This window comes from Sinohyriopsis cumingii, chromosome 6 (assembly GCF_028554795.1).
Source record: "Sinohyriopsis cumingii isolate HCF-2022 chromosome 6, ASM2855479v2, whole genome shotgun sequence".
In the NCBI taxonomy this organism is placed as follows: domain Eukaryota; kingdom Metazoa; phylum Mollusca; class Bivalvia; order Unionida; family Unionidae; genus Sinohyriopsis; species Sinohyriopsis cumingii.
Window position 1 is genome coordinate 87,614,741 of NC_142966.1, and position 12,925 is coordinate 87,627,665.

At 36.2% G+C, this 12,925-nt stretch overlaps 1 protein-coding gene across 2 annotated transcripts in view; it reads right to left on the reverse strand.

Annotated features, from left to right (window-relative positions):
* LOC149797390 (scaffold protein ILK-like) overlaps positions 1-12,925 on the reverse strand; it is an 87,383-nt gene that overhangs the window by 52,790 nt on the left and 21,668 nt on the right. For both annotated transcript variants that reach the window (XM_089962166.1, XM_089962165.1), the window contains exons 3-5: positions 12,718-12,813; positions 9,248-9,344; positions 7,514-7,594 (exon numbers count right to left, since the gene is read on the reverse strand). In XM_089962166.1, the coding sequence (XP_089818292.1) occupies positions 7,514-7,594; positions 9,248-9,344; positions 12,718-12,813 (274 nt within the window). The remainder of the gene's footprint in view (positions 1-7,513; positions 7,595-9,247; positions 9,345-12,717; positions 12,814-12,925) is intronic.

The following is a 12,925-nucleotide window of genomic DNA, read 5'->3' on the forward strand; positions in this document are numbered from 1 at the left end:
ATTTTGCAAGTGGTCTGCTCTTTTTCAATTCTTTCAGTTACAATAATTATTTTCTCCAGTGTTAAAATTTGTCTTGTCTTAGTTGGAGGTTCTTCCATTGTTATTAGGGTACTAGGTGTTAAAATTATGAATGCTAAGTTATATCGACTGTAAAGACTGTTTTAACTAGACTTTGGGAAAATATGACAAATCTATATACATGTATGTGCATTTCATATCTAGCAATTAATGAAATAAAAAGAAACAGTTATCTCATCCTGAAACAGAATAATTTACTCAGAGACAAAAGTTGATGGCTTAATTCAAAGAAGACATACAGGAATTGACAAAGTGTGTAACCTGGTCACACCAACTGAAGTAGATGACAGCTAGGTGATTGCAATGTAATCACTGTAATATCAGGGGAAAAAAGAACAACCATCACAACCCTTTAACATTATCAATTGAATCACACAACAATTCTCTCTTGCTGTGTTAATAGACAAAGACCTTGTTTAACCCCTGGTAATAAAGACAAACAATATATGTGACCACTACCTTGATTTCAGCACTACCTTGGCAATTCACAACACGTACATTAGCTTGGTTTACTGACTGTAGCATCTGTCGTGGTAGCCAGAATCTTTTTTTTTTGTTCTTTTTATGTTTGCTTTTATCAGAACAATCTTTACTAATCAAGCGGCCATTGTTACAAATGATTACATAAAGGTCAGCGGTGTTTGTCTCTGTTCGTGTGATACGGTCATTCATAGAGCTTGATACTGGGTCCTACTCATTACATATCGGTAGTAGCTATGGCAACCAGGCTAAGTGCTGGAATAATCTTCATTTACTTTAGTCTGGTTTACAATAGAAAATATAAAACAATATAATTGTACAGACAAAATTTCAGCCATTTATTTTTGTGGAAGGGTAAAAGCGGTCATTGTTACAGGGATCAAATAAAGGTCAATGGAGTTTATCCGTTTTTGCAACGTGGTCATTCACAGCAGTGTCAAAATGCATATTTTTGCCAAGATATTGTGTTCGCTGGTCACGTTCAGCAGGTGGTCACTCACAAGAGAGTGGTTATATAATAAAATCGATCCATGCATTACGATTGAGGTCAGAAATTACAGGTGGTCATTCAAAGCAGAGGTTGCTCAAAACAGGTTTTACTGTATTCACATGTAGTCCTCATTTTAATAATGACAACCAAATTTCAAACTGGAAAAATACATTAGAATGCAATGACAAAAATATGCACAAGTTAATTACATGTACATAGTGTTTGCCATGTTATGGAGAAATTCATCAAATGCCAAGGCATTAGTTGCATACATAAAATATATTACATATAGCATATATATTAAACAGAAGATGCATAGCTCAAAGGGACTAAGACTCTGCTGTCCAAAAAGAATATCCAGGAATTCAAGATAAGAATTATACATATGTGTGTATCATACATGACCTTGACACCACAGAGCTCGGCAGTAGGCTACTACCTACTGCCATGTAAACTCGTCACCAGGGATTAATGTGTTAATAAAACAGATAGTCCACCCATGTTGAATATCTGGCTGCATCAAAGAAATAAGCTGCATAACTTTAAAAAGTTTGTTTAGTGTCTGCTAAAATTCAAACGCCGACTGAACCCAGTTGAACAGGTTATGTGTTAGACATGGTCCCGTTTCCTATGCGTACGTACAATGTCAGTGGACCCTCCATATGAAAACGTAGCATTTGGGTTATCCCCCCTTCCCCATCCATGCATATGTACTAAATGGACGGCCCCAAAGGAGTCCCACTGCCTTCACATGTTTATTATTGTTGTGTAACTCAATTTGTTTCAGCAACAATGAAATAAAAAAAAGAAATGTAGTAAATTAACAGTAATGTGTTCTCTGCATCGTATTTTGAATATGTGTGAATAATGCTCTATGTACCCAGTATAGTGATTTCAATGTTGCATGGCACCAACTTTTGTGGTAGTAGTTACAAGCAATAAATTTAAAAATTGATTGTATATTTTTTTACCCATGAACACTAGCCACCCTTTTTTTCCCTTCAAATTTTATATCTGAGGTCTCAAACACGTGGCCCACCAAGCCATATCCTGTGATCACAAAATGATTTGCGTCACAAGAAGTCATGAGAGATAAAAAAGGTGGTGTGGCCCTTGGGTCATCAAATATGCCCTCATGCAGCCCTCAGGGTGGTTTGATTTTGATACTGTTTTAGATACTGGTGGGAGTTTAATTTAATTTTTAATTGCAAGAGATTAATTTTTTTCACAAGAAAGGAAAACATTGAATATTAAATCATGTTAATCCTAAATTATCAACCCAATCACATTAATGTTATGAATTACTTGTTCTAATTTCAGAATCTGGTCCTTCATAGACTTGACAAGTTTCTGTGTAGGACACACGGTACTAATTATATGGAAGAACTGTGAACCAGTCTAGAAATGGGTGAAGAAATAATAGAGTATTTATGGGTTTGGTGGTCCATAATTGGTTAATAATGAAAATTAAAATTTTAGTAAAAATATCTTTTGAGAGCTTATCCTATATGCAATTTAAAAGAAAATATAGACAAATTTCTACTGATGCAATTTTAGCATTCTTACAGGCTTGATTCAGGAGTACTCAATAATGAAAGTAACACCGGATTCATTTGGTGCAGAATCAATAACATCAATAACAGCTTGCACCAAGGTTAGATGTGCATGGAGAATTATAGGTCTCATCATCAGCAGTGAGCACCCAGAAATTTTAAGTTATTGAATTTTGAATATGATGGTGTTTCCATATGTTTACTATTGGAGTCGAATTAGTACCATGTGTCCTGTATATATGTTGAATAAGCAAAGGGAAATAACTTGTACAGATCACCTCCCCATAAGCTGCTATGACACTGTACACCAGATATCAACAGTTTTAGCTTGAGCATGGTCTGAGATAAGATGCTCACAATGTGGTAGAACTGTGAGCAATTTATTGTAGTGTGACTGAGTTAAGTATTTTTAGAGAAAGAGAATTTACAAAATATTTCCTTTTTCTGTCAAATACATTATCCAATTACATTAATGTCAGGAGAATAGGTAAAAGGAAGAAGAAACGATGAGCATTCAAGCTCTATATAAAAGCATTTTTTAGGTCCAAAAGATCTCTTTGCTTTTAAGGGTAAGGCTCTCCTAAAGACAGCTGACACAACCAAAAAGAAGTATATATACATGTGCAAGGAACTACCTTATAGGCTCCCATACTTGATAAATAATTACAATAAAGTTTTTACTCTGGCAAATCTAGTAAAAGTTCACACATCCTACCCAAGGATGTGGTTGTGTCAGGAATGGTGTGGTCTGGTAACTATTTGGGCAACTATCATGGGACCAATGAGATTTATTTTTTCCATGTTCTGCATGGCAATATCATGCAAATTAAAAGAGGAAATAGAGAACTGGGTATGCCAACTGACTGATTACATTAGTTCTTTAATTGAGACATTGCATTGTGTTATGACTCTATGGTCAACTAAAGGGGCATTGAGGGCCCATGCATTCAGATATGGGAACTAGGAGTTGGAGATGGGCAGCTTATTATTTCACCTTTTTGCAAATAGGTCTACCATCAGTCAACTCCACAAGTTGCAAACTCAATGGTAGATGGATGGAGGGACCACTCTGTGTGCAGTAGTTGTCCCCTCCTTGAAAGAGATTGGGCCCTGTTACACCTGAATGCTTATTTAATGTTTGGAACACCAATGAAGGTAGTCCCATATAAAAATGTATAGTGTTGGCGACTTTGTCTCAAAAGAAAATTGACCACCACTGGATTGTTCGATTGTTTTCAAATAAAGATGTTCCTACCAAGTGCAGGAGGGCATGCGGATTGCCTTCATTTCCAAAATATGAAGGGTTCTTTCCTTGTTGCCTCCACTTGCTACTGACCATCTCTAAGTCCAGTAGCAAATGGGCCCTCCAACCTGTGTCTGAGTAGGTTTGACCTGTGGTTGAAGCGCTTCCAATGGAATTATAATAATACAAGTCTATGTGTTTGGGTGGAAAATGGACAAGGTGTTTATGGGCGAGGGACTCTATATCCAAATGAATGAGATATTGGAATGGGGTGAGCTCTGATTTGTCATTATTTCTTATCTATCCTAATCTTCAAATAAGATGAAGGCTATGATTGACATGAAGCAAAACAAAACAACCAAATGCTTCTCTGGCATGCTGTCCAAGTTCACAGACATAACAGATCAGGATATCATCAGGAAAAGTGTGACGAGTCTAATGTTTGGGTAAAAGACAGGGCACAAAACTGATAAACTGCATCCCTGTTAGTGAAACACTGGTATTTCCTTGATATTACATAGACAGGAATGTTGAAGAAATATGCATCAGATAGGTCCATGCTTATTGTGTATTCTATGAGTCATATGGACAAATAGACGGACCTTGCCATTTCCATTTTGAAATTTGGGGATTTAATGAAAAAGCTGAGTTTGCTTAAATCTATAATTGGGCACAGTTTCTGTTTACTTGACCAAAATCAGCCTTGAATAGAAGTCTGGGGATGACAGTTTTTGAACAATCTCTACCACCCTTTAGTCTAGTGATGCCTTTATCTCTTGCAATATTCATGGTGTCAGTCAGGGTCTCTGTCATGAAAAGGACCAATGAGAGGGGAGTGGGCTGGCTGAATAAGATGTGAAGCTCCTCTGAAACCAATTGTATCAACCACTCACCGTGATAGTAATAAATTGGTCCATAAGCTGTGGAATAGAAGCCTGACACCCACTTGAGGGTTGCCAGCAGGTGGCTGAGGAAGTTAAGACATTGTTTGGGACTGGAAGGCATAGGAGGAGGAAACTGTTTTCTTTCTCCCCTTCCTGCATGTCTGTGAGAAGCAGGTTGAGAATATCTTTGCCACAGCTTAGTATATCTCTGATGCATGTCATCTGATCTCTGAGGCTGCCCATGATGAAGGCAAGCAACAAAAAAAAGGTTTTGTGACAACAGGCAAATCCTGTCCTACTTGTTTTCCATTCCTCAATACAATACCCAAACATCAGTGGGGACCAAAAAGGAAGCAAACACACAGTTGCCATGTTGTGTGGTTTGAATGATGCAGAGTGCAGTGGAGTATCCCTTTATATTAAATCTAGGTTACAGAAGGTTTTTAGGGCAACAGCATGATGGGCCATCTTATTAAACATCCATTTATATCTAAACACTGTAAGGGTGAATGGCTGAATAAATATTGTGTACTGTGCAGAGGATATTTTCATATGCACAACTACACAATTTGCTTGAGTTCTTGCACATCACTCATTTCCACATACATAATTTTATATAAATCGTATGCAATTCACACAAGTGTGTAGCATGCGAGCATATCTTTTCTGTTTGATGTTATAATTCAACAACAGTCTGCAAGATGGATGTGAAAGCATTTACCAAATGAATTAATAAGGATAAAATAAAATGGTCATTAAATATATACAGTGGAACCTCATTAATCTTGTCACCTTTGTCCCCAGTGAATTTGTCCATAATAACAAGTTTCCTGGATAACTGAATCATGCAAATTTTTAACTGACAATGTCATCATACCATATACTGTGCTTGTACATGTATTTACCAGCTGTATATGTACTGTATATTCAATAATGGTTGAAATAAATTATGTCATGACTTGTGTTTATTTCACTTTATTATTACATGCACTTGTACTTAAACATAAATTTAAACACATCAAACTATGTACATGTATGGTGAGCGCAGGTAGTTCTGATGAGTCGGCAGGTATGACCACCATTTGTCCTAGTTTTTGTATGATGTCTGCAATTGTCAACTTGCCAATATCTATGGAAGACATAATATGCCGGAGGATATGTTGAATGGTAGCTTTTGGGTTGTGCTGGCAAACCTTTGTTATGCTGGTGGCTGGTATCTCTATTCATCTGCACTTGCTTGATGATGTCATCCAAATAATGTAAACAGTACAAAGAATACACACTGATACCTCACAGTTAAGTGTGTGTGATGGTAAATTAGTAAAATGCAGCCATTTTCCAAATCATATTTTACTACTGTTATAGTTACTAACGAGACAATAACTGACATCACTTTTTATTCTGAAATGAAGCCCTATACTGTCAAACTTTATCTGTACAGCCATCAGCAAAGTGATTCTTACATACAAGTGGTAAATAACAAAGAGACTTCATGATGCTAAATTTATTAACCATACCTGTCAAAAGTGTGGAGGAATTGATCAAAGTGTGTTTATTTAATTATTAACAGCCCCATTGGTGAGTAGCAAAAAGAGACATTGTTTACGAAATCACTGGTTACAAAATGATCATGCTCCCTAAGTTTGTCCACACACACACACACACACATGATCACATGATCAATTTATAACATTAATGTGCCCCTAGAATGTGGCCAGTCAGAGACTGATTAATTGACACACCTCCAAATTTTCATAGATGAATCTAACTGACTGTATTTTCATATATGATGCTTTGAATTTTCCTTTTCTCCAGAGATTATTTTCAGATTATCAAGGCAAGCTTTATAGTAATTTTACATTTTCATCCCTGATTTTCATTTTCCAGATCAGGAACACGGATTTGTGGATTCATCAAGCAAATTAATGTTTACGAATTTTGTTCTTGTTTAACTATGTCAGGATAGCAAGGTTTCTAGATAAATGGTGTCTGGATTAACCAGACTCCTCTGCACTGACAATTTTATAAATGTATCTTAAATATATCAGTATATAGAGATAATATGTCTGAACAAGTGAACTTATAAAAAGAATGGCTGTCCTGCAGTACTATGTAGCTGTAAATATGGTATTATTGACTATATGCGTGTTCTCAAATGAAACAAGAACAAATTCACAAAAGTATCTGAAATTTCATCAAAATACACAAAAATGTAGTATACAATGCCTAGCAGGATTGTGTAACTTAATGTACCACCATAAAAGACAGCTGGATGGCTAACAGAGGAAATAGAAATACATAGATTATCTGAGGCCTGTTGACAGTTTGCAGCAAAAGTTACAGCTGATGATATTCAGTATATGGACTGCCACCTAGCAGGGTACCGGGGAAATATTCTGTAAGAGTTACTTCCCATTGCACAAAGTATAGACACACTGACTTTACAAGTTATCATGATAACAGGGCTGGATTCTGGAGGTAACAGAAGTAAATCCTAATGCTAATGTGACTGTGTAATGTTTTTAATGGAGAAATGTATGCCAATCTAATTCCCCTAGTGGATAAGCGGGTGAAGGCAGATTTGGGTCTGTGTGGCTTGCAGTTATAAATGGTATATATATGGTACCATCTGCAACATGCAAGCAAAAACAGTAAAATTTGGGGTTTTCACAGCAAAATACAAAACAAAGAGGTTACTTGAAATGCAATTTAAATCAATCAGATATTGCCAGTTTTGAATATATGCTATGTATTCTTTTATTGAAAAATGTAAAAGGTAACTTACTACTTCTAGTCTTGTATCCTAAGAAGCTTCTGTCTTTAAAAGGAATCTTTTGCATATCCTGTCCCAAGGCCATAGCTCGATCTGCAAAATGTTGGGAAAAGACAACCATATTGAGCTAGGTGAATGAGCAGTTTGAACACATAAATATACTCCAACCTCTCCTATACCTACCTCATGAAGAAAAGAAAAACACCCTTGTAACAATAGTGCAATGACTGGTCAACATGGATATCTTCTGATGATATCACATCATAATATGTAGCAAGTTTCACAACAATCCACTAACAAGAGGCCCTTGAAGGGACTGATGCTCTACTGGCTGAAAAGAATTTCCAGGATTTCAAGATAAGACAATTTCTTTCTTTTAACTATGCCCTTCCAACAAACAGACAAAGGATTGTACTATGTCCTTCAGACAGACAATGGACAAAGGATTGTACTATGTCCTTCCAATAGACAACAGACAAAGGATTGTACTATGTCCTTCCAACAGACAAAGGATTGTACTATGTCCTTCCGACAGACAAAAGATTGTACTATGTCCTTCCGACAGACAAAGGATTGTACTATGTCCTTCCGACAGACAATGGACAAAGGATTGTACTACTGTATGTCCTTCCAACAGACAACGGACAAAGGATTGTATTATGTCCTTCCGACAGACAACGGACAAAGGATTGTACTATGTCCTTCCGACAGACAACGGACAAAGGATTGTACTATGTCCTTCCAACAGACAATGGGCAAAGGATTGTATTATGTCCTTCAGACAGACTACAGACAAAGGATTATACTATGTCCTTCCAACAGACAAAGGATTGTACTATGTCCTTCCGACAGACAAAGGATTGTACTATGTTCTTCCAACAGACAAAGGATTGTACTATGTCCTTCCAACAGACAATGGACAAAGGATTGTACTACTGTATGTCCTTCCAACAGACAACGGACAAAGGATTGTACTATGTCCTTCCGACAGACAAATGACAAAGGATTGTATTATGTCCTTCCGACAGACAACAGACAAAGGATTGTACTATGTCCTTCCGACAGACAACGGATTGTACTATGCCCTTCCAACAAACAGACAAAGGATTGTAATATGTCCTTCCGACAGACAATGGATAAAGGATTGTTCTATGTCCTTCAGACAGACAACAGACAAAGGATTGTACTATGTCCTTACAACAGACAAAGGATTTTACTATGTCCTTCCGATAGACAATGGAGAAAGGATTGTACTATGTCCTTCCAACAAACAGAAAAAGTATTGTACTATGTCCTTCTGACAGACAAGGATTATACAATGTCCTTCTGACAGACAACAGACAAAGGATTGTACTATAAGTTTCACTTGACGTTATGGTCAGGTGATCTAAAAACCACCCTTGGTTTTCATATGATTGTGTGACTAAAAACAAAAATAAGGAATGGAACAAAAATTACATGAATAGAATTCAAAGACTCCTTTAGACAGTTTACTGCTCAATAGAAGCTAATATTCACACAGCTGTTTCAAAAACTCTTTAAAGTGGCTTTTTTGATGCAACTTTTTGCAAAATATTTTAATGACTCTTGCTGCCACTTTGCTAGTTTTTCTCAAAAACAATGTGTTAAAAAAAAACTAAGACAGTAAAATATTTCCCACCACTAATTATAAATTATGTATAAAATTCCAAAATAGATAATTGTTTTTATAAACTTGTGTCTCTCTGATTCTAAAGAAAAGCTTACCCTTCAGCATCTTGGCAAGCTTTGGTTTTGCCTTATCCAGTGGTGTTTCACCAAACTTATTTGTCATGGCAATCAAGGCACCATAATTGACTAGTTCCTGCATGAAATGACAAGAAAATATTGTTATGCAGACAATACAAGTATTTAATACATACTTACCATATATATTCACTCATAAGTCAAGTCCAATGGTACAGATTAAGCTCTGTCACTGCATAATGTGCTGGCAGACCGGCATCTAGGCAGTTTGTTTGGAGTAATCAGTACAACAGACCATGTTCTGCAAACACATTGTGTGATAGCTAATCTGGGTCTATGATGTTTGCTGTTGGACTGGGGTTATAACTGAATATATATGGTAAGCATAAAATGTTAATATCAAATAATAATAGTTACCATACGTCCTTTACAAGATATCAACATTTAATTGATTATTTTTTAATTTAATATTTAAGAATACTATTTATGATTTCCTGTTGATAGATTAATTACCAACATTTCCCATGCAATGAATTATGTATCCCTTCCTCCCTCTCTGACCATGACTAAGAAGTTTGTAAAAAATATAAAATGATGTCACTGTGATTGAAATTTTGTATGTTTAATCTTTTGATCCTTTCCCAGGAACCCCTTATAGGACAGGAACAATAATTATACTCTTCTCACAGACAATTTAAATATGCATAACTTGACCTAACCAAACTGGTGAATTTACAAAAAGTGGTTCATGAGAAAATGGAGTTATGGACAGATGGATACACTGATGGATGAAGAGTATAACAATAATCAAAACATTTAAATGCTGGGGTCAAGACATAATAACTATTTTTCAATTATGCCAGTTTACATAAGGCTGAGCTAACAATGTACTAAAACAAAGAATGAGGATGACTTCTTAATATGGAGACACACAGGTAACAACTTATAAGGCTGTCAAATTTGTGTAACCTACTCCAAGTACATACAGCTTGTCACTACAGTAAGATAATTACAACAGATTCGTCACATCAGATCAGAACTTTATAAATATACTTTTAGTATGAATTCAAATTATAACCAAATTATCTCAGAACTAAAATCAATAAAAACTTTCAGTAACCTTCAAAAAACTGTCAGACAACTTGTCTGATAACTGGAAGTAAAATACCAATGTCAAGGTATGGACTAGTACTGCTGCCACAGTTGAAGAGTATACAATGTGGTCAAGGTATGGACTAGTACTGCTACCAAAGTTAAAGAGTATACAATGTGGTCAAGGTATGGACTAGTACTGCTGCCACAGTTAAAGAGTATACAATGTGGTCAAGGTATGGACTAGTACTGCTGCCACAGTTAAAGAGTATACAATGTGGTCAAGGTATGGACTAGTACTGCTACCAAAGTTAAAGAGTATACAATGTGGTCAAGGTATGGACTAGTACTGCTGCCACAGTTAAAGAGTATACAATGTGGTCAAGGTTGGACTAGTACTGCTGCCACAGTTAAAGAGTATACAATGTGGTCAAGGTATGGACTAGCACTGCTACCAAAGTTAAAGAGTATACAATGTGGTCAAGGTATGGACTAGTACTGCTACCAAAGTTAAAGAGTATACAATGTGGTCAAGGTATGGACTAGTACTGCTACCAAAGTTAAAGAGTATACAATGTGGTCAAGGTATGGACTAGTACTGCTGCCACAGTTAAAGAGTATACAATGTGGTCAAGGCATGGAATAGTACTGCTACCAAAGTTAAAGAGTATACAATGTGGTCAAGGTATGGACTAGTACTGCTGCCACAGTTAAAGAGTATACAATGTGGTCAAGGCATGGAATAGTACTGCTACCAAAGTTAAAGAGTATACAATGTGGTCAAGGTATGGACTAGTACTGCTACCAAAGTTAAAGAGTAGACAATGTGGTCAAGGCATGGACTAGTACTGCTACCAAAGTTAAAGAGTATACAATGTGGTCAAGGCATGGACTAGTACTGCTGCCACAGTTAAAGAGTATACAATGTGGTCAAGGTATGGACTAGTACTGCTGCCAAAGTTAAAGAGTATACAATGTGGTCAAGGTATGGACTAGTACTGCTACCAAAGTTAAAGAGTATACAATGTGGTCAAGGTATGGACTAGTACTGCTGCCACAGTTAAAGAGTATACAATGTGGTCAAGGATGGACTAGTACTGCTGCCACAGTTAAAGAGTATACAATGTGGTCAAGGTATGGACTAGTACTGCTACCAAAGTTAAAGAGTATACAATGTGGTCAACGTATGGACTAGTACTGCTGCCACAGTTAAAGAGTATACAATGTGGTCAAGGATGGACTAGTACTGCTGCCACAGTTATAGAGTATACAATGTGGTCAAGGTATGGACTAGTACTGCTACCAAAGTTAAAGAGTATACAATGTGGTCAAGGCATGGACTAGTACTGCTACCAAAATTAAAGAGTATACAATGTGGTCAAGGCATGGACTAGTACTGCTGCCACAGTTAAAGAGTATACAATGTGGTCAAGGTTGGACTAGTACTGCTGCCACAGTTAAAGAGTATACAATGTGGTCAAGGTATGGACTAGTACTGCTGCCACAGTTAAAGAGTATACAATGTGGTCAAGGCATGGACTAGTACTGCTGCCACAGTTAAAGAGTTGACAAAGTGAAGTCAAGGCATGGACTAGTACTGCTCCCAGACATGAAAAGCTAACAAATATGGCAACATCATATGCATGTATAATGTTAATGACTGTTGAAAAGAAAATGAGAAACTATCCCTTAATGAAAACGTTGGTAAATATACATATTTCTACATATTTTACATTTATTTAAATCAGTTTACCATAAGCAAGTCATTTTCTTTTAAATCAGTTTACCATAAGCATGTCATTTTCTTTTAAAGTAATGCATTCATACATCAGCATATCCCATAATTATTCACTTATTTCTACATCTGTCTGACATAAACCTTGACACATATAAAAAAAAATAGCTCAAGACCTTGCTTATTTCATGTTTTCATTCTACAAAATTGCAAAAGTGCCAGTATGATGCTTTTCAAGACTGAATTTGATTACTTGTAAATCTGACATTTTTGTGGCTACAATATTAGAGCAATAAGTGAAACTCCATAAATCTTGACTGATCCAAATCATAAATGACTCTGAAAAAATCTCCTATATAAGAAAAACAACAATTCCAATTCTGACCTTAACTATGGTCTCAAAGCACAAATTGTTGTTCTTTAATCAATATAAAATTGGGGAATGCACATAACATTTCACTTGAAAAAGAATTTTACTTCCATGGACTAGCTGGGCAATGGAAACAGTCATCCCCTGTATGTACCGATTTAAGTTTTGCTTTATTATGAGATAATTATACATGCAAAATATGCTTTGCAGGTAAAATCTTTTTAGTATTTCTGCACACAGACCTTAAGATGGTTGATATGCAGAAATCAGGCAAGTAAAATTGTGTTTGGTTACCTCAGCAATCTGATCATATCCCCAGAAGCAGGCATAATGCAGTGGTGTGTTCCCATGTTCATTTATGGCATTAATATTTGCTTTGTTGTGTAGAAGCTGAAATTAAGGAGAAAATACAATGAAAGAGTGAACACACTAACAGTACAGATAATGAATATCTGTTTCAATTATATCATGGATTTCTGGTTTGTTCTGGTTTGGGAAATTG